Source organism: Typopeltis vanoorti, chromosome 16, assembly GCF_054136105.1.
Source record: "Typopeltis vanoorti isolate ZY-2024b chromosome 16, IOZ_Tvanoo_1.0, whole genome shotgun sequence".
In the NCBI taxonomy this organism is placed as follows: domain Eukaryota; kingdom Metazoa; phylum Arthropoda; class Arachnida; order Uropygi; family Thelyphonidae; genus Typopeltis; species Typopeltis vanoorti.
The window spans coordinates 69,716,093-69,739,947 of record NC_143564.1 but is presented as its reverse complement, the minus strand read 5'-3'; the positions used below and the strand labels follow the sequence as shown (position 1 = coordinate 69,739,947).

The 23,855-nt window shown below is 36.2% G+C and overlaps 1 protein-coding gene across 2 annotated transcripts in view; it reads right to left on the bottom strand.

Moving 5' to 3' along the window:
• The window catches only part of LOC150098110 (uncharacterized), a 186,023-nt gene that overhangs the window by 32,293 nt on the left and 129,875 nt on the right, over window positions 1-23,855 (bottom strand). For both annotated transcript variants that reach the window (XM_090406006.1, XM_090406007.1), the window contains one exon: window positions 12,856-13,001. In XM_090406006.1, the coding sequence (XP_090262132.1) occupies window positions 12,856-13,001 (146 nt within the window). The remainder of the gene's footprint in view (window positions 1-12,855; window positions 13,002-23,855) is intronic.

Here is a 23,855-nt window from a genome sequence, read left to right as displayed (position 1 = left end):
GGATTGCAGTATGAGCAAGTTGAGGAATGTTTTGTGTTTGTTGAAGATATTGAACAGGAGAAATGAACAGCAAGGAGTTAAATGAGAGTTGACAAAGAGGAGTGAATATTAAATGAAAGGGCAAAGGCAATGATGATAATGATTTATGGTTTTAATGGAAGAAGACATCAAAGGTTATAACAGAAGCAAAGTAAGACAATCACAAACATCCATGCCCACAGCGAGATTCCAACGCATGACCTGTTGGTTGGAGAGTGGGTACAATAACCACTCAGTCAACCAGGCTAGTGGGGAAGGCAGTGAGAATGGTGAGCAAGATAATATGATTGTGAACTGGAATATCGTCTGATGGAAGAGATTGAAAAAGCAAAAGTGGACATGACTACAGAAATGTAAGAGAACTTGACTGATGGAGCAAAAGCAGTTCTGAGGTGACTACATGAATGCAAGAATTGAAGAATGAGATGATTAAGATGAAAAATGAGATGAGGGTATACCAAATGAGATTAGACATCTGGTGGATATGAGCAGAAGAGGGGAATAAAATGAGTTGGTGGAGAAAAAGAAGTGGTAAATGATTCAAGAGTAGTGCTGTATGGAGATTCTTATTAATAAAAGTGTGGTGGATGAGAAGATACACAAAGTTTGTTTTCCAGGAGGGAGGATGAACAGAGTAATAGATGCTTTGAATATAAGAAGCAAGCATGCAGGGGAATTAGTGGTGGTGATGGCAGAAATTAATGATTTTACTAGGCATAGGGAAAATGTGAGATGGATATCAGTAGACATTACTGAGGATAGTGAAAGACAACAGTGTGGTAGGAAGAGAAATGTGTGTGTTGCCCAGATATGACAATTATATGTTGAGATGACAAGTGAATGGTATACCATTCACACCTATTTCTCCTAGTGTTTGTGAATGCAAAGGAATGTAGTATGAAAAATGAGAATGTGAGAACAGGAATGCAAGGTGGATAAGGAGAGGAGAGACAGTATAAGGAGAATGAATTCTGGAAGCAATAAAAAATGTATGTATGTATACAAATGAATGGAGATGGGTCATCAAAGGAATGGGATGTCCTGAGATGCACAAGGAATGATTAAATCCAAGTAGTTACATGAGGTAAAGAATTATGAAGGAGGTGAGCAGACAGGAGTAGGTTTAGAGCAATTACAGATGAGGAATGGAATGAGCAACTGATTATAGACCAAGAAATAAATTACTATGTTAATTTACAAATGCCAGAATATTAGGAATAAGGGAGGTGAAATTGTTGTACTGATTGGGTTTATTCACCCAAAAATAATTGGAATAAGTGAGACATGGTTGGATGAGAATGATAACATGACTGGAATAGAAATGGAAAGGTATGATGTCTTTCATGAGGATAGGAAGGGAAGGAAGGTGTGGCTGATGATATTAAGTGAATGGTCCACAAGGTTGAAATTTAAGGGGAAAAAGCAGTATGGTGTGAGGTCAAGGTTGACAGGATGAGATATTTAGTTAGATGTTGCTATAGGTTAGGGAATGTGGAGACAAAGAAATGTATAGGCAAACTGACTTAGTGGGCAAGAGAAGAGTGGTCATTATGGGTGATTTCAATTATGGTTATATGGATTGGAATGAAGAGATAGCATCAGAGAATAAGGAGAATGAATTTCTTGAGTTCTTAAGGAACAACTACTTTAGGCAATATGTAACAAAGGACTCAAGAAGATTGAGTGCCTTAGATCTGATCATATTATCGGAGGTATGATTGTGAGTGGTGTATCTAATCTTCAGTTGGCAAGGGTGACCATGAGGTTATGATCACCTGAGTTGTAGCAACTCGTATGAGAACTTCTGTGAGAACCAGAAATATAGAGAACTACAAGGCCAATGATTATGAAAAAATTAGGAGACAAGTGAAAACTACAGAATGGAAAGATGATGGATGTATGGCTTGGGCCCTGATCAAGAGATATTTATACTAGTAATGTTTGAGTGCACTCCAAATGTGAAAAGACTAAATAGGTAGAAGTAAAATGGATGAGGAAGAATTAATTATGAAATGTGGAAGAAGAAAGCACTGTGGATGTAACACAAGATGAATAAAATTAATAATCAGTTCCATGAAGAGTATTCAGAGCAAGCCAGAAAAGTGCAGTATGAACAGAAATTAGCCAATCAAGCTAAGAAAAATCTTAGTTAGTTCTTTTCATATGTGACAAGTAGAAGAAAGAATGACTATGAGAGGATGATGTTAGAAGCTGACAATGAATGGCAAATCCTCTTGCACGTAGACGGAATGGTATGGAAGGAATGATAGCGAGTGAGCAGGAGGTATATGAAGAATTAAGTGTGATGTTAATAAGGCAGTAGGACCTGACAATATATCACCATACATCTTGAAGGACTGCCCTAAGGAATTAATGGCACTCTCACACCTGTTTGACACAAGTATTCAACAGGGCAAAGTCCCAAAGTAAAAATAGGGCAGTTTTCCTCTTCACAAATAGGGGAAGGCAAATTATAGGCCAGTCTATGTGTCTGGAATTGTGGTTAAAGTGTTAGAGAAGTTGGCGAGGACTACGATTCAGAAATGGGTTGATAACAACAGTATTCTGTATGATGGTCAGCATGGATTTGTTAAGGGGAAGTCATGTTTTAAGTGAATTCAGTGGATATACAGTGATATACTGGACCTTTCAAATGCCTTTGATAGATTGCTACATGACAAGATGATAACTAAACTGAAATATTTGGGACCAGATAACAGACTAGTGAGATGGATAGCTGACTGACTATCAGACAGGTATCAGCAAGTTGTGTATGGAGAGTGGAATCTCAAAAGAGGAAGGTCACCAATAAGGGTTTGTTGAGGGGCTATTATTGTTTAACTTATATGTTAATGATATTGGAGCAGATTTAACTGGAGATATGCAGCTGTTTGCAGATGATGCAAAGTTAGGAGCAGAGCAGATATTGTGGCCTTACAGGAGGATCTCAATACAGTGTGAGTAGGCAAGTGAGTGGAGCTACCAGTTTAATGTTGCAAAGGTGTATGGTCTTGAAATTTGGTAGGCAAGGATGTGATGCAGAGTTAAAACAGGCGCATTAATCGAAAATGCACTAATTGAATATAATAACCTATGGGAAAATGTATAATTCATTCCTTAGATTTCTTTATTGACCCTTAATTTTTTTTATAAATTAATTAGGGTATGTCTCAGGGTATAGTTAAAAGAAAACCATGAAGCTGAAAGACAATAAAACATATTCAGAATATAAATTTATTATTCTACTTCTTAACAAAGAATTGAGCTAACATAGTTTGGCAGGCATTCTGTTTCTTTTTTTCATACAACCGACGGTATGGCCCTATTGCCTCTTCTACTCTTTTGCAAATTTTACTGCTTCTCTCTTCATCAGGGTCAGCCTGATGAAGAGAGAAGCAGTAAAACTTTTAAGTCAGCAATGCTTGAAATCGAAATTTTTAAGCATTGCTGCTTAAAAACTTCGATTGTATGAAAAAGTATCTTCAAATTGTTTCTGTGAAATCTCTTTTGGCTGACTATTGGTGGTTAAATTTTCTTCATATTCTTCCGGATCTTCCTGCAGTGCATGTAAATTTAGCAGGTCAGAATCACTTTCTCCCCTTCAATGATGTTATCACTGAAGGGGAGAAAGAAATGAAGGACGTACGAATTGGTCGCCAACACGCAAAATCACGTGCTTTATAGATAAAATTTCCCAACTGTTATACCATGAAGTTCGAGACAAAGTTCAAGCAAAATAGTTACCACTTTAAAAACTACAATGATCATAAAAGAGAAGTTAATTTTCTGACATGTAATAATAATCCATGTAATCAATCCATCATTCCAGAAGACGGATTGATTACCCTATTATCGGAATGGATTCTTCTTTTTGTGACATGCGCAGAAGTGTCGGAGGGTCTCAAATCTGTGGACGTACTATAGCAGACGACATAAATTTTGGCAGTAAAAATTTGGATCATAGTGTACATGGAAGTAGTGTAGTATGCCATTAAAAATAACTTTGTAAAATGTTTTAAATCGGTAACTAAATTATTTCATTCTAGTGAGTGATTATTTAAAAGTCAGCCATAAAAATGTATAGATAGAAAATTTTTAAAATCTGTAACATTTATTTTTGAAATGTATATAGGTGCACTAATCGAATTTGGGTTTCGAAAAAAAATGAAGCATTAATCGGGGGCGCATTAATCGAGGGATTACCGTATACAATTAATGGGGAACTTTTGGAGGTGGAAGAGATGAGAGATCTGGGAGTGATGGTGGACAAAGGCGAAGTTCAAGGGTCACATTGTTAATATTGTGAGTACATCACAACAGATTATGGCAACAATGAGGACATTGAGAATCAAAAGTAGTTATGACTCTCAAATCTGTGCACAGATTTGATCTCCTGATTTTCAAGTGGATGAGGATATCTTGGAGAGCATCCAGAGAAGCCTGTGTGAGATAAGAAGACAGACTAAGGAAATGAAATTTGCATAGCCTTATGAATAGAAGAAGGAGAGAGGATATGACTGAGACATACATGTTGGTGAGAAGTTGTCACCAGAATAATGTGGAGATTTTTCATAGAGTAGCAGGACCCAAGGGTAGAACAAGATGCCATCCCTGGAAGCTGTATAAGGAGGGTATAGGCAAGCGAGTTTGCATAAAAAGTGTTGGTGAGTGGAATGCATTGCCTAAGAGTGTGGCAAGTGCAGAAAATGTGAATGGGTTTAAAGCACAGCTTGATCATCTGTATGCATGGAACTCCTGCAATAGGTCTTTTGATTCCTTGGAGATCTGATATTAATAATAATTATTTGTCCAAAAATGGGTGACATGGGTAAGCAGATTCCTTGTTAATCAACAGTGATGAAATCCAAGCTGATGATCATTCAGAGCATTCAAGGCATTATAGGAGTTCAATGTTGATGGTTCTCTCCATTACTTTACAGAGAGAGAACTGAGATAAGAAATCTTAATGAATAGGAATAAGTCTCCTTGCCCTGATGGCATTTTTCTGAATGCTCTGAAGATACATTTTTTATTACTGTCATTTTACTCATCTATTCCACTGGTGTTTAGTGTTTGTCTTGCAGCTTTAGCTCATATTGAATCTATTTATATAAAGGGTAGCAAATTTTACCATCCTATTGTCCTAATTTCAGTTCTTTCTAAAGTAGTGAAGAAATTCATTAACTGTAAACTGCTACAATACCTGGAAATTCTCAATAATAAATGATCATAAGTAAAGCTGACTAATGCCATGAAAGTTTAGAAAAACTGAAGCTTGTATGTATAAAGGCCTTTCAAATAGGTTTTTAGATCTGTCCTGAACATATGGGTCACCAGCTTTCCTGTAATATGTTATGCATGATGGAAGATGAATTTTTATCCTGAGCCTTCTAAACCAATGGTGAAGTATCACAGACTAGTATTCCTTTTGCCTATACTCTCTTTTCTTTTTATTATTAAAAAAAATCTCCCAACCAACTGCAAATCAAAACCATAGGTCTGCTAACGACAGTAGGTGCACTTTTATCATATAAATCATACACAAAACACAAATGAGCAAAACTTTTAGGAGAACATAAATATTGATCATGAAATGATTCTTTAGTGATCTGATGACCTTGCTAATTATAATTCTATGGAAACTTATTCCTATCTTATTTCCCACTCTGCCATGATAATTCAACATATATAATTGTTTTTTGTTTGTTTTTTAAATTCAAAGCTACCACATGATTTTCTGCCTTCCAAGTTTAAAACTGCATAATCATTTCTCAACAACCGGAGACAAAACAGCTACTTCTTTTATACATATTCTCAGATGCCATTACTGGATCAAATATTCTTTATCCATAAATCCCTTCCATCTCATGCTGCTTAAGTAGTTATCCATAAGTAGCTCTATAAATTCTCTTTCTTCCGTCTTAGATGCTTTGTTCTCACACCATTCTATATCTTCCCAATAGCCGAAATCACCAATTATGACAATTCTACTTAGATCTATAAGGTTTATGCTGCAGTACAGTCTTTTTTCCCAAACTGCCTAGACTGTGGTAGAGGCTTACAAGTTGGTTATTCATAACTGTTATTTTTCAGGAAATAACAACGTATACTAAAATATTAATTATAATAACGTTAATACGTTCCTATATTTTGGCAGCATTACACTACTATTATCAGGGATCACAAAAACAACATGTGCATGCAGACACTAACACTGGGCAAATGAGCTGAAAAAAAGCAACCAAAGTCAAGCTTAGAGTCCTAAAAGGTGCAACCTAGTTAGCTAAGATTGGATGGTCTTGGTCATTGGGATGAAGTGTACTTCCCAAATTTGTTGAGGTTTGGAAAGCTTTTCAGGGCTGAGGCAGGTTTGAGGAATAGCCTCTCATATTTGATTTGCTGCAGTGTAATAGAGTGGCCTTCTTCCAGCATATCCTGTGGTGGGTGTTATAAAGTATGGTCAGCAAGTCCTGAGTAGCTGTAATAGCAGAACCAGATATAGTCCTTGTGTTCAGAAATTCTGAAATTGACTGTAGTAGAACAGTTTGCAACTGCAAGGGACCTGGTAAACACCTATTAGGTCTAAGGAATGTAGTTGGTCTTTGGTGGAGCAGATAAGGGATGCCAATCTTTTATGCGGTCTGTAAGTGATTGTAAAGTTGTATTTCCTTAGGATTTTTGTCAATTTTCGGATGTGCCCCGGATACACAGAATGGTGACAGATTTTGAGTAATCTCTGAAGGGGGGGGGGGTTGCAGTTACAGGGTTTTAATATTTTTTGGATTTTTGGGAGGGATTGTAGCCAATGGCTATGAAAGTGTTGAGAATATGGTGAACTTCAGTGGTTACAGCACTGAACTGATTCATTTTAGCCTGTTACATAGGCCTTTTTTAATCCAATATTGTTGGGGGGGGGGGGGTGAATGCTAGTGAATGTATATACCTGTATGTGTGGGTTTTCTATAAATGGAGAATACCAGGGATCCATCAGACTGACGTGTAATTAGAGTGTGCAGGAATGGGAGACTATTGTTGCTTTCCTTTTCTAAGGTAAACTGGATCCTGGAGTGTTGACTGTTTAGATGTGTTAAGTAAATGTGGAGCATAGCCAGGACATGTAACCAAATGGAGACCATACTGCCTGGATATGCTCCGCATTTTCTTAACACATGAATTACAAATTATAAACAACTGCTATAGTAAAGAAACAATCAACAAACTTTTTCACAAATCTACATCTAAAAACAAAATAGATAACAGTAAATCCACAGCTATTCTATATATTAAAGGGATATCTGGAAAAAAATAAATAAATAAAAAAATAACATTTTTTGAATGCTACAAAAATGCAACATTAATGTCACCTTTAAACCCTCCAAAAAATTAAACAACTCATTTAACTCTCCCAAGGATCTATCTACTTTTCCAACCCTAGGAGAAGTACTAAATTCAATGTTCCTGTAACTTGATGCATGATTCCATTCCAAAAAAAAAGCAACACAAATGTCATATGAAATTCATTATTTTGGCCTTTCTGTTCTTGTCCTGAAAATTATTCTCCACAAAACTGATAGGAAAGGTATTTGTTACAATGTACCAAAACCTGGTATAAACAAAAATATAAAGAAGTGTCTGTGAGATTCTAATCAACCATCCCAATCTCAACCCAATCTGTAAAGATAGCTTAAAAATCATAATATGGATGGACCAAATTCAATCCTCACAATTTATGGGTATAATATTAATTAACTATCAGGAATCTAGATCAACAGGTGGCAAATAATTAGGGAGTTTAGGTCTAGAGCAATCCTCAACACCAGCATTTTAAGTGGTAAATAGTAATGCCCTCAGCCCTTCATTTGAACAGATCTGATGGAAAAGTCATCATCATCATCAAATTCCTGCCATGTACCCTCAAGGGGTGTACAGGATATGATAGTACTACATGAAAAAAATTACATCATTATTAATTTCCTATCTACAATTTTCCTCCAAATCAGTCTGTTACTTGTCAAGACTCCAACCTTATCAGATCTTATATTTCTATCGTCTAAGGCACTTTGTACTGTATCAATCCACCTATATCTTGGTCTTCTTCTAGGTCGTTTTGCTGCCAACCTGGCAGAGAACATTTGTTTTGCTAATCTTTCCTCGCACATTCTGTTTAAGTGACCATACCACCTGAGATTAGCTCTGCTAATGCATTCCTGGATGCTGACAATGTCAAGTTCTTTCCTAATATCCTCGTTTTTAATATCATATTGCCATTGATGCCATCTGTTCACGTCTATATTCTTTCTCAGGACTCTCATATCTGTGGTCTCTAGTCTTTGGTCAAGTGTTTTACTTCTGACCCAGCTCTCAGATCCATAAGTTAAAACTGGTTTGAACACTGTCTTGTATACAGCTAATTTAGTGTTCTGACCAATTTCTCTCTTATTCCATGAATTTATTCAATTGACTTCCCACCATACTAGCTTTGCTGATTCTGTTGTCTATTTCTATATTAATTTACCATCTTCAGTAAAAATTGTGAATAAATAGCTGAAATGTTTTACTTGTTCCACAGGTTCTCCATTCACAACACAGTTGACATTTTCAATGATTCTGCCTATTTTCATTGTCTTTGTCTTTTTATTGCTGACCTTCATACCACATCTATTACAACAGCTATTCAATTTAGTCAGAGAATCTTGCAGACTTGTAGCACATTTATTTAGAAGTATAACATCATCTGCATAAAGCAAAGAGCTGACATTAATATCTCCAATTTTGATATCATGTTTATTACCACTTTCCTTCATAATGTGATCCATATAGATAATGAATAACAGAGGGGATAATGTACATCCTTGTCTCACACCAGATTTAACATTAAACCATCTTCCTGTACTTCCTTCAATTCTAACTGCTGACTTACAACTCAAATAAAGACTAAGTATTGCTTGATATAATGCCCCATTGACACCATATAACTGCAGCGTATTGAATAGCTTCTCTCTTGGCACCTTGTCATATGCCTTTTCCAGATCGACAAAACTTAAATACAGATCTTTGTTATATTCCCATGCTTTCTCGACTATTTGTCGTAAAGTGAAGATCTGATCCTGACAGCCTCTATTTGGCCTGAATCCAGCTTGTTCTTCACCAAGCTTTTCTTCCACAATTCTTCTCAACCGTTTCTCAAGTATACTTGCATAGATCTTGCCAGGAACACTCAGTAGGGAAATACCTCTGTAATTCTCACATTCAGTTTTATTTCCCTTTTTATATATGAGTACTATGAGAGCGCTACTTCAATCATTGGGAATTCGTCCCTCTGTCCAGGCTTTCTGAACTGTGCAGTGCAGCCACTGTAAGACTCTTATACCACCATACTTCAGCATTTCTGGTCGAATATCATCTACTCCTGCTGCCTTTCCACATTTCAAGCCTTTGATGGCTTTTTCTACTTCAAGTATGGATATGTATTCCTGACCACATGCCTGGTCAGTGTTTTTACCACTGTGCTGTCATCACTGCTTGTTTCATTTAGCAGTTTTTCAAAGTAATTACTCCATACTTCAAGATATCTTTTTCTCCCATTTTCGTGTCACCTTTATCATCTCTAATTCCTTTTACAGCACTCTTTCCTCCATTCTTAAGCTTCTTCAACAACCTCCAGAATATTTTGCCACCTTCTTGATATTTATTTTCTATATTCTTGCCAAAGTCCTCCCATGACTTTTCTTTAGCTAGTTTTACACAGTGTTTAGCATTCTTGCATTTGTCTCTGTATTCTCTAAGAGCACAAGTTGACTTATTTGACAGGAACTTTTGGTATACTTTCTTCTTTTCCTTCACTGCCTCTTTAACTTCCTGTGTCCACCAGGGAGTTCTGAATTTTTTATCCTTGCACACAACCTCACCACATGCCTCTCTGGCAGAATCAATCAATGTTTTCTTCAGAGTTTGCCACTGAATCTCCAGGATTTGATTCCTGTTCTCAAACTCTTTCATTTTTTCTTCAATAATCTTTGTGTATTTTAGTCAACAGTTCACATCTGAGAGCTGCTCAACTTTAATTCGCTTTAAAACTTTCTTACATGTTATTCTTTTCAATGTGAAATTCAATTTTATCCTGCTCAAGACTAAATAGTGATCACTTCCAATTTCAAATCCTCTGTACACTCTGGTGTCCTGCGCCAGGGAGAAAACATCACTATCAACAATAACATAGTCAATGAGACTTTTCTTATTCCTAGCCTCTTCTCTCCATGTGAATTTGTGCACATTTTTATGTTGGAACATGGTGTTAGTAATAACCCCATGTCCTGAGCAGAAATCCAACATATATTTGCCATTATTATTAGCTTTGCTCTTTTCTCCAAATTTTCCCAAAATATTTTTGTATGTCTCGCAATCATTTCCTACTCTGCTATTTAGATCCCCAACAAGGACCAACTTTTCCTTTTTCATTGTGTCAGTTGCTTTTTCTAGAGTGTCAAAAAATTCCTCCACTTCTACCTTAGTAGAACCTTCTGTGGGACCATAGGCACAAATAAGTCTCATTGTCCAGTTCCCCATTCTCATATTTGCCCACATTACTCTACTTGAGACTGACTGCCATTCAAGAAGATTAGCCTCGTATTTTGTGTTGAATACTATGGCTGCTCCTTCTTTTCCTTGATTGTCATTGCCTGAATATAACATTTTGTATTTATTGCTCAGAACGATCTCACCAGTTTTGGTCTTTTTTGTTTCAGTCACCCCAATTATGTCGATCTGGTACTTATCTAATTCCTCAGCTAGCTCCATTTCTTTGCCATTCAGGCTTCTTATGTTGATAGTACCGATCTTTAACTCTGGTGATGTTGAGTTGGGGTTTGTTTTCAGATTTGTTCCAGTAGCTGACTTTTCGCTGTTCGCCCTGGTTCCCTGGCGAAAACAACGAGGGCCTTGTTTAACCGGGCGACACCCCAGCTGACATGAAATTTTGTCATGTTTTACCATCATCCTATATTTTGGTTTAACCAATAAGAATACAATTTGGTCGGCTAAATCCCAAATTGCCAGCCCATCCTCGTCCGTTCAGTATCCAAGTAGATACCCAATAGGGTGCACCACGAGAAGGTGAGGATTGGACATTAGGTCCGAAGTCCTGGTCGGTTCTCCGCATTCCTTTAAAGGCCATGTGGAGGTCTCCTCTCAGTTATACAGCTTTGACCCTTAAGCATCCCAATCTGTAAAGATAGCTTAAAAATCTTGATATGGATGGACCAAATTCAATCCTCACAATTTTTGGGTATAATATTAATTAAATATCAGGATTCTAGATCAACATGTGGCAAATAATTAGGGAGTTTAGGTCTAGAGCAATCCTCAACACCAGCATTTTAAGTGGTAAATAGTAATGACCTCAGCCCTTCATTTGGAACAGATCTGATGGAAGAGTTGACATTAATAACTGATTACGAAGTGGGCAACCAAACTGACGATTTCCATAAGTAGGAAGCTGAATAATTAATCAGAGAAAATCGAATAAGTCAGATCACTAGCATTAAACTTTACACTGTATTAGCATGCATCAACTATATCATTATATAACGGGGCTACTATGAAATGCATGCATGTTGTGTGCAATGCCAACTGACTAGCAAAATGAAACAGATGGTAACTGAGAGAAATGCAATACAAGAGTTTTCTTCACTTATAACTCCATCCTTATGACTGCAAAATTCAGCCTTTCAAATATCAGCAAGAACCAAAAAAGTTCACTTTTTTTGATAAATAAAAGCTCAACTTTCCTCCAGAAAGTGCAACATGCCTCTGGGGATAGCAAAACTGTCATTCACCAGGGTTAGTTATTTTTGATTTTTATGGCACAACAGAGATCAAGTGTCATACTGTGCCAGGACACAGGTTACAGCAGTACATATGGTAAACAGGACAATCACAAATATTCACACCCCTGATGGGATTCGAACCTGCAGCCTCTTGGCTAGAGAGTGGATACACTAACCACTCGGCCAACCAGGCTGGCTCATTCACCAGTGCCATATGATGAAAAGGTTGACAATAATTCACAAAGCTATATGAAGGCCTTCAGAAAGTTGAAATACGTGACACCTCCAGGGAGTCCAAAGACTCATCGAGGGAGGGTACCTACTCTATAACTCTGTCTCCACCATTCAATTCACCAACTATAACGAACTGCAACTACACTAACGCCATCTACTGCCCACCACCACTAGTATTTTCACAGACAGTCACAAACATTCATGCCCATGGCAGGATTCAAACCCGCAGCCTTTTTGCTGGAGAGTAGATATGCTAACCACTCAGCTGGCAATGAAATGTGTATGTGCCAAGGAACAAGCCATTACTTTTGCAACATCAGGCTTTGATGAGTGCATCCACTTCAATAGTCTTATTGAAGAGATCAGATTTGAATTTGTGAACATCCTCCTTACAGTCCAGACTTGACTTGATTTTGAAAACAATGAACAGGCCAAAGCAGAAATGAGAAATCCCAAGAACAACTTGAATGTTACTACATTAGAGAAAATTTATTAAAATGGAGATTATGTTGAGAAATGTGTGTGAAAATAAAGTAGAGACTTGATTCAAACTACCTTTTTTTTTTTTCCTTCTGACATCTTTTTTCTGGGTGGAGTGCTATAACAATGGAGACATCACTTTCAGAATGCCCCTGTATACTTTTTTTTTAAAAAAAACTTGTCTACAATCATTACAAACAAGTAAAAAGTGTGTTATTCAAAACATCTAAAATATTATGAATTTCATTTTTAAAGTTTCATTTTCATCCAGTCTTACCTGAGGATCATTCATGCTTTTACATCTTGCTTCATGAACAGATGAATGATACTGTATACATAAAAACAGCTTATCTTGGAGACCTTTTATTATGTCATTCTGATGGAAAAACTCTTTCTTATAGTGTTCACAAGGGCCAGCCATTCCTAAATAAAATTAGGAATTATATATAACTTTGTAACAATAATAAAAGATTCGAAAAAATAAAAATTTTAAATGGAGTGCAAAACTTTCGGATGAAAATCAATTTACACAAAACTAAAACAATGAAAATAGGAAGAGATGAGGAAAATATTTCAATAAACTTCGAAAATCATATACTTGAACAAATAAAACAATTTACATATCTTTGCAGTCTCATTACTCACAACCTCGACAACACAGAAACAGTAAAATACAAACATAACAAAGGATGGTCTAATATGAATAAATTAAAGAAAATATGAAAAAATAACAGCATTTCAAAAATCCTCAAACTAAAACTTGATAAAACCATTATTATACCTACAGTATGGAGTCAAGACATGGAAACTTGATCAAAAAGAAATATAGAAAACCAGAGAATTTGAAATGAAATGCTTAAGAACAATAAATAAGACTCACTGGTTCAGAACAGTGAGTCTTATGAGTCACAAAACAAATGAGCAAGTTAAACATGAGTTAAACTATAATCAAGATATCATAGCTATAATTTTTAAACAGCAATTAACATGGTTTGGACACCTCCAGAAATGCCCTTTCAGAGATTACCAAATATAGTCTTCAATGGAATCAGTGGACAAAGACAATCAAGAGGCAGACTAAAAATAACTTGGCTACAGTCTTTGAAAGAAAGGCCACAATTATTGAGCTTCAGAGAGAGATGATAGAGCCAGATGACAAGGATTTCATATGGGACTCAACCCATCATCTGACAGATGAGAAAGAAGAATAATAAAAGATATTTCAATTTAACCTTCCTCATCATTTCTTATATATATATATATTCTTAAGAACTGTACAAGATAAACTTATGAGTGTAAAATCTAAACTTTCTACCATGCATTTCTCTATCAATCACTTTTAAAAATTGATGTACATACTATACATCAATGGGAATGCTTAGTGGAAGAGATAAGTACATCACTACTTATTTTAATTATTCAATTAAAAAACAGAGATCTTGACAATAACAATGAATCCTATATGTTTACATAGCTTGTGCACACTCTAGCTAAAAGACATACTAAAAATTAACTCACTAAATCTACTAACAAAACAATAAAAAAAAAAAAATTTTTTTTTTTTAACAAAACAATATATAATAAAATTGTTACAACTTAATTTTGACTAAGCAAAATTACTTAGCTCAACTTTTTTGAATAGAGTTCATGTTCAAAACATATGTACCATTTTACTCACTTGTTGATGAACCAATACTACACAGGTGTCTTGTGAATACCTTGGCCTAAACATGTTTTGCATATGTCATTCTGAACACCAAAATGTTTTGATATCTCCATAATTTTTGGAGATAGGCCAGCCTGGTTGGCCAAGTGGTTAGTGTATCCGCTCTCCAGTCAAAAGTCTGTGGGTTAGAATCCATGCATGGGCATGGATGTGTTTGTGATTGTCTGTGAAAATACTAGTGGTGATGGTGTATATGATGGTAGTTGCAGTTCATTTAGTTGGTGAAGGCAGAGAGTTGGAGAGTAGGTGCCCTCCCTCGATGAGTCTTTGACTCCCTGGAGGTGTCACGCATAATAATAATAGTTACTTAAATATAAAGAGCTAATAAGCTTCATTTCGGCGATATAAACAATATTTTAAATTAAGGGGATATAAAATCCACATTATTTTAAAACCGAATAAGAAACTCAAAGATTGGAATCAGAGAGTTTCTTGCCGAATATAGTAAACTATAAAGTATCGGCGATCACTAGCATGAGCTAATGCAAGTGACCCTAGCACGTAGTACAATACCGGATAACTCATTGCAAAGGTGGGGAAAGTTCAGATCGCTATTCTTAGGTATTTTCCATAATGTAAAAACACATTTCCTAGGAAATGTATGCTGTTATTACATTATGGAGGGAGGTCACTACCCAGACCGGTTTCAGCCTTTTTTGAGGCTTCATCAGTGAGTAGCTAGACCAAATTAATACCAAAGTGTATAGCGAAAAGAACTTATACACTCTGCTATACGAGTTTCCAAAGAGGTGCAACCATTAAGTTACTTAAATATAAAGAGCTAATAAGCTTCATTTCGGCAATATAAACAATATTTTAAATTAAGGGGATATAAAATCCACATTGTTTTAAAACCGAATAAGAAACTCAAAGATTGGAATCAGAGAGTTTCATGCCGAATATAGTAAACTATAAAGTATTGGCGATCACTAGCGTGAGCTAATGCAAGTGACCCTAGTACGTAGTACAATACCGGACAACTCGTTGCAAAGGTGGGGAAAGTTCAGATCACTATTCTTAGGTATTTTCCATAATGTAAAAACACATTTCCTAGGAAATGTATGCTGTTATTCGGTTTTAAAACAATGTGGATTTTATATCCCCTTAATTTAAAATAATAATAATAGTTTATCCTCACATTGCTCTGTTTTTAGCCTAATGCTCATATCATTCTTAAGCAACAAGTGGTTATCACATGCTGTTAAATTGTAGTCTGGGTAGTCAATGAATAATTTGAACAGTTATGCAAGACTTGCAATAAATTATTAAACTGTTCAAGTAAGTAATTAAATTCAAGAACTCTATTAAAATAATAACTGTTATTAAACAATTGAGCCTTGGTATGATTTCTTAAAAAGTGACATGATAAAAAAAAAAAAAAAAAGACAAGGCATATACAGTATTTTGTCCCATAAAGCATTGATCTGCTATAAGTTCCAGGTGTAGGAGTGTTATAAAAGAACTTGCTATTTAATGTAAGTTTTCCTTGACAACCATGCTAATGTTGTTCACTTACAAATCTTAAAATATATAAAAAACATCATCTTCAAAAGTCTGCAAGATAAATTTCTTGAAAACTTCTATAAATCAGTGCATTTTTAATTTACATGCAGCTAGTGTTATGGATGAGCACACACACATACAAATTAAATTAAACAGTGATAGCAATTATGAGTACTACAAAAAACAAAAAATTGCAAAAACAGAAATCACATGTGGCTACATTACATAATGAGCTCCCTTATTTTTTTTACCCTTTACATGCCAGACCATTGAGTCTGGCTTCACAGCCAGGTAAGAGGGGATTGCATAAATTTATTTTATTTAATGCTTTGATAGGACAGTTAATCCTATATACACAAGGTTTCTTACGGTAAATAACTTTTTATAATTCCACTAGATAGAGTGAAAAACTATTCACATGAGCAGCTTCCAGTCTGCTTGTCAGCCAGTAATACAGCTGTTTTCATGTGTATACCTGAGAGATGGATGTGAACAATCATATAGCTGTTTTCCTTATTCCACATAAATTTATAAAACTCATTCCTGATCAACCTTGCTAATTTAATTTATATATTTCAATGTATTACCACATGAGAGAGACAATTTCACATGGCATATTAAACCATACATTAAGAAAATAACAGTTTATGTGAGTAACCCTGGAGACAGAAAAGGATAGCATCTCCTTCCCTAAAGGTGAAAATAAGATTAGAACTGCAAGTCTGCCAGCCTGGTTGGCTGAGTGGTTAGCTTACCTGCTCTCCAACCAACAAGCTGCAGGTTTCAATCCTGCTGTGGGCATGGATGTTTGTGACTGTCTTTATGTGAGAGATGAATGTCATCGCCTGGTATGATACCACTTATTTTAACTCTTCAGGTGTTTTAGAAAATAGTACATCATCTACAAACCTTAAATTGCTTAGATATTGGCTATTTATTCTGATAATTTTTTCCCCAGTTTAGATTTTTAAATATTTATTGTAGGCAAGCATTGAATATTATTGGTGACATTGTATCTCCTTGTCTTATTCCTTTGTCTATTTTAATTTTTGTTTTTAGATTATTTAATTGTATATCACTTGTTGCATTCTGGCATATATATTGTATTAGTTGAATGTATGGCATTTCAATACCTTGGTTATTTTAGTGCCTCTATTATTGCTGTTCTTTCTATTGTATCAAATGCCTTTTCATCATCATCAAATTCTTGATACATACCCTCAAGGGATGTACAGGATATGATAGTACTAGGATATAATGTTAATGAGCAATTATATCATTACTAACTTCCTATCTCCAAATTAGTCTGTTACCTGTCAAGACTAACATTATCAGATCTTATATTTTTATCTTCTAAGGCACTTTTTACTCTTTCAATCCACCTATATCTTGGTCTTCCTCTGGCTCTTTTTCCTGACAATCTGGCAGAGAACACTTGTTTTGTTAATCATTCCTCTCCCATTCTGTTTAAGTGATCAATCCACCTGAGATTAGCTCTGCTAACACATTCCTGAATGCTAACAATGTCAAGTTCTTTCCTAATATCCTCGTTTTTAATATGATATTCCATTGATGCCATCTGTTTATGCCCCTAAATTTTCTCAGGACTCTCATATCTGCAATCCCTAGTCTTTGGTCAAGTGTTTTACTTCTGACCCAGCTCTCAGATCCAAAAGTTAAAATTGGCTTGAATACTGTCTTGTATACAGCTAATTTAGTGTTCCGACAAATTTCTCTCTCTTATTCCACATAAATTTATTCAGTTGACTTCCTACCATACCAACTTTGTTGATTCTGTTGTCTATTTCCATATTTAATTTATATTTTTTTTTTAACTATGTGGCCAGTAAGAGGAGAAATGACTGTGGAAGAATGATATTGTGGGATAAAAATGGGAATAGAGTGACTGATGCAAAGGAAATAGTGGAATTCTTTTCTTTTAGGCTTGCACGGTGATCCGAATGCATTTTTGGAAATTATGGAGACAACTACCGTGTTTGAATAAAAACTTTAGTTTAATATTACTAAAATTTTACAATTCGACGTTTCGACCTTTATGTCAAGGTCATCTTCTGGAGCGTACAAATATACACAAGAAACAAGCTATACTACAATCATACTGGTTCGTTAAAGACACTGACTAACCGCTACCACAATTGTTGGCCTGACCTCTGGTGAAAAAAAATAAATAAATAAAAAATAAAAAAATTAAAAAAAATAAAACAAAATAAAATAAAAAAATTATACATCAACGCTAGAGTCCTATTATTTGTGTTGTCTACTATATACATATGTTAACATCATTCCATCCAGTTGGAGTGGAATGGTTTCTAATACTAGCAGATTGGCTAGAGTCCTGACTTATGTTGAATCTTTCATATTAGGTTGGCTGAATGTGTGCCATCCAGATCCTTGGAATTTTCATACCATCTTTATTGTTGATATTTGGGTGGTTTATCAGGATTTCGCAGGATTCTTTAAATTTTCTTTCGTACCATGTTTTTGTGCGGTGTAAGGAGCAGGTGCTTTTCCAGTTGATTTGGTGTAAGGAGTTAAGAGTCTGAGAGGCCTGCTTCACCATAATGGTTATATTTAATGTGTTCTTTTTTGCGTATAGGGATTGTCCGTCCTGTTTCACCAATGTACGGTAAGTTACAGGTGCAGTGGATGCAATAGACTCCAGGATGTGCTAATGGGAGGAGAGGATCCTTAGAGGAGCTGAATATGGTTTTAAGTTTAGTGGGTGGTTTAAATGTGGCATTGAGGTTATAATGTTGTAGGATTCTGTTGATTTTTTCTGATAACCCTTTAATGTATGGGATGGCTATGGTTTTACTGTAATTTAGATTCGTTTTTGTTGTGGTTTTATAGAGTATTTTATTGACAGTATTTTTGTTATAGCTAATGTTTATGAATGTGTCACTAATGATTTTTAGTTCTTATTTCAGGGCTTGCTGGTTAGAGCAAATAGTTGTGGCTCTGTTTTTAAGGGTGTTTATGACTCCATATTTTTGTGCTGGGTGGTGGTATGAATTCGCATGTATGTATTGGCCCGTGTGTGTTGGTTTTCGGTAGACCGTGAAGGATAGACTGCCTGAAGGAAGACGTGAAATTAGTGTGTCTAGGAACGGGAGCGAATTTTGGTTTTCGATTTCGATGGTAAATTATATGCGTTCGTGTTGTTTGTTTAGGTGGCTGAGGAATGTGTTTAGCGTTTGTCGCCCGTGCGGCCAGATCGCGAACACGTCGTCAACGTATCTGAGCCAGATTGTCGGTCGAAGAGTAGTGGAATCAAGAGCCCTTTGCTCAAAGGTTTCCATGTAGAAGTTCGCGATTGGGGGGGATAATGGTGAGCCCATGGCTGTACCTTCCTTTTGTAGGTAGAATTTGTTTAACCACACAAAGTAACCGGACTTTAGTACGTAGACAAAGAGGGCCGTAATGTCGGGCAGAAATTTGTTCTGTAGTAGGAGAATTGTGTCATCGATGGGGACATTAGTGAAAAGGGCAGAAACGTCAAAACTGACTAACAAGTCGTCTTTGTCGAGTGTTATGTTTTTGATTTTGTTTATAAAGTGTTGTGTGTTTTTTATGTAGGAGGGGGAATGACCTACCAACTCCTTGAGTGTTGCCGCTAATTTCTTGGCTAGGTGGTAATTGGGACTGTCTATTCCTTCCACTATTGGTCGAAGGGGCACATTTTGTTTGTGTATTTTCGGAACCCCATATATTCTGGGGGGGGCGGGCGTAGTGGGGTTTGAGTTTTTTAACTGTGTCTGGTGGCCAAGAAGTGACGGACTTTAGTAGTTTTTCTGTTTTGTCCTTTATCCTTTTTGTTGGGTTATAATTTACCATTTTATGTGTGTTGTTATCGGCTACTAGTTGGTTCATTTGCAGTTGTATGTTGACCTGTCAAGGACAACAGTGTCACTGCCTTTATCAGCTTTCGTTATTATTATTATGTTTTGTTTGGCTTTTAATGATTTAATTGCTGCTAATTCTGTTTTAGTCAGGTTGTTCTGTATGGTTTTCTTACTATTTAGGACATTACTGGTTTCTAGTCGTATTTTGTCTGCTATGTTGTTAGGTAGGGATCTGATGCCTCTTTCAATGTGGTAGATAAAATCCAGTTTGTTTACCTTTTTAGGCGCTATTGCGTAGTTCAGTCCTTTATTCAGCAGCTTGAGTTTGCCGTTGTTCAGAGTGTGGCTTGATGTGTTGATCACATGGTTCTTGCTTGTCAGTGGTTGGTCGCTCTTTGTCTCCCTTGTTTGTTGTTCATTGTTGTTTCTCGGGGAGGAAGTCCTCTGATTGGCCGCCAGATTTTGCCGTTGTTTCAACCTGTGGAATTTTTTCTCGAGTTTTTCTTTATTCTTTTCCAGGGTATGCTTGGCCGAATTCTCAGTAATTCTTTCAAGTGCTTGTAGAATGTCTGGATTAACATAGTTCGATAGTTCTGATTGTAATTTAGAAACTAGATGTTGTGTTGTTGCTAGGTTTCGGCAGCCTGTTTGGATCTGTTCTCTAAGCATTGCTTTTTCTGTGCAGTCATAGATACGGAGTGCCTTAGCGGACGTAAATTTCTTTTTTAGCCTGATGCAGATTGGAATGAGGTTATTGTCTCTGCATCTTTTTAAAAAGGCCAGTCGATTGATCAGGAGAGAAATACGAATCTTTAGCTTACCATAGCGATTGCAGCGCTTGTGGGTATCATTTCCATGGATGATCTGAATCCTTTCTTTTAGGCTTGCACAGTGATCCGAATGCATTTTTGGAAATTATGGAGACAACTACCGTGTTTGAATAAAAACTTTAGTTTAATATTACTAAAATTTTACAATTCGACGTTTCGACCTTTATGTCAAGGTCATCTTCTAGAGCGTACAAATATACACAAGAAACAAGTTATACTACAATCATACTGGTTCATTAAAGACACTGACTAACCGCTACCACAATTGTTGGCCTGACCTCTGGTGAAAAAAAAAATAATAATAAAATAAAATAAAAAAAATAAAACAAAAATAAAATAAAATAAAATAAAAAAATTATACATCAACGGTAGAGTCCTATTATTTGTGTTGTCTACTATATACATATATTAACATCATTCCATCCAGTTGGAGTGGAATAGTTTCTAATACTAGCAGATTGGCTAGAGTCCTGACTTATGTTGAATCTTTCATATTAGGTTGACTGAATGTGTGCCATCCAGATCCTTGGAATTTTCATACCATCTTTATTTATGATATTTGGGTGGTTTATCAGGATTTCGCAGGATTCTTTAAATTTTCTTTCATACCATGTTTTTGTGCGGTTAGCACATTAGCACATCCTGGAGTCTATTGCATCCGCTGCACTTGTAACTTACCGTACATTGGTGAAACAGGACGGCAATCCCTATAAGGCAAAAAAGGACACATTAAATATAACCATTATGGTGAAGCAGGCCTCTCAGACCATGCACTTAACACCTTACATCAAATCAACTGGAAAAGCACCTGCTCCTTACACCGCACAAAAACATGGTACGAAAGAAAATTTAAAGACTCCTGCGAAATCCTGATAAACCACCCAAATATCAACAATAAAGATGGTATGAAAATTCCAAGGATCTGGATGGCACACATTCAGCCAACCTAATATGAAAGATTCAACATAAGTCAGAACTCTAGCCAATCTGCTAGTATTAGAAACCATTCCACTCCAACTGGATGGAATGATGTTAATATATGTATATGGTAGACAACACAAATAATAGGACTCTAGCGTTGATGTATAATTTTTTTATTTTATTTTTTATTTATTTTTATTTATTTTTATTTTTTTTATTTTTTTATTTATATATATTTTTTTTTCACCAGAGGTCAGGCCAACAATTGTGGTAGCGGTTAGTCAGTGTCTTTAACGAACCAGTATGATTGTAGTATAGCTTGTTTCTTGTGTATATTTGTACGCTCCAGAAGATGACCTTGACATAAAGGTCGAAACGTCGAATTGTAAAATTTTAGTAATATTAAACTAAAGTTTTTATTCAAACACAGTAGGTGTCTCCATAATTTTCAAAAAGACATAGTGGAATTGTTCAATGAACACTTTATTGGAGTATTTCATCCTAGAGAGTCAGTTTTAATGCTAGAGGAATAGGGCAGGTTCAAGGTTTAGAGGTACAGGAGGAGAGTGTGTTTCAGATACAGAGTACTCTGGATGTCAGTAAAGCTTTGGGACTGGATGGTATTTCACCACGAGTTTTGAAAGAATGTGCTAGGGAACTGACAGTGCCTTTAACTTGGCTTTTCAATGAAAGTCTGGCTGCAGGAAAGGTGGGCCCAGGAAATGGAAGGAAGGTAAGATAATGCCATTGCATAAGGGTGGTAGCAGACTGGAAGTGTCTAATTATAGGCCAGTTTGTGTGTCATCAGTAGTTGTTGGCCAGTTTGTGTGTCATCAGTAGTTGTTAAGATCTTGGAGAAAGTAGTGAGGGACCGTTTACAGCATTGGGCAGATGAGGGTAATGTTATCTGTGAGAGTAAACATGTATTTGTGAAGGGGCAGTCTTGTTTTAGCAATATGTTAGCCTTTTATAATAAATTTTATTTTTATAGAACATTAGATGAGGGAAAGGCATATACTGCAATTTTCTTAGACTTGGCGAAGGCATTTGACAGGGTGCCACATGATAAGCCAATATTTAAGTTGCAGCACATGGGTCTGGATGTCAGATTGGTCAACTGGATTCAGGATTGGCTGTCTGATAGGTATCAGAGAGTTGTGTATGGTGGAGCAATTTCAAGGAGACAGAGGGTTACAAGTGGGGTCCAACAGGGCTCAGTACTAGGACCTATATTGTTTAACCTTTATATCAATGACATTGCCAGTGGATTGCAAGGGTAATTACTCCATACTCAAAGATATCTTTTTCTCCAGTTTTCACGTCACCTTTATCTCCAATTTCTTTTACAGCACTCTTTCCTCCATTTCTGAGCTTCTTCAGCAACCTCCAGAATATCTTGACACCTTCTTGATATTTATTTTCTATGTTCTTACCAAAGTCCTCCCATCACTTTCACTTAGCTAGTTTTACAATGTTTAGCTTTCTTAACACATGGCCGGAAGAAACAATTAAAAAACTAATACCTCAGTATGCCTGCGTGCCCAGAATTTATGGCCTGCCAAAAGTACACAAAACTGACACACCACTATGTCTGATTGTGGAAGGAATCGACAGCCCAAATTACCACTTAGTCAAAAAATTAGTCAACAACCAAGATCTATTATTCAGCTTTGACATAACTTCCCTTTTCACCAATGTCCCAATCAATGATACTATCTTGCTCTTACAGAACATATTTCCACACAGCATCACAGCCCCTCTTTGCCCACGTACTCTGCTCCGGGTATTTTGTGTGGCAAAACAATTTTTACCTTCAAAAAGAAGGTACAGCCATGGGTTCAGAACTTTCCCACCCAATAGCTAACTTTTATATGGAAGAGTTTGAGCAACGAGCTCTAGAGTCGGCGTGCCTAAAGTCCAAAATTTGGCTCAGATACATCGACGCTATTTTCGCCATTTGACCCCACGGCTACTAAATACATTCCTTAGCCACCTGAACAAACAACACAAATGCATTCAATTCATCATTGAAATAGGAAAAAACAACTCTCTTCCATTCCTAGACACACTCGTCACATGTCTTCCCTCAGGCTGTCTCTCCTTCTCAGTCTACTGCAAACCTACACACACACACACACACACAGGCCAGTACATATACAAAACTTCTTATCACCACCCAACACAAAAACTAGGAGTCATAAGCACCCTTAAACACAGAGCTCAAACTATCTGTTCAAATGAACAAGCTCTTAACCAGGAATACGAGATCAACCATACCTTTATAAACAATGGATACAGTAAAAAAAAAATATTCACAAGATCCTCCACAGAGATACCACTAAAAACAAAAAAGATTTCAAGAATGCTATTGCCATACCATATGTTAGAGGCATTTGCGAAAAATAGACAGAACACTACACAAATACAACATCAC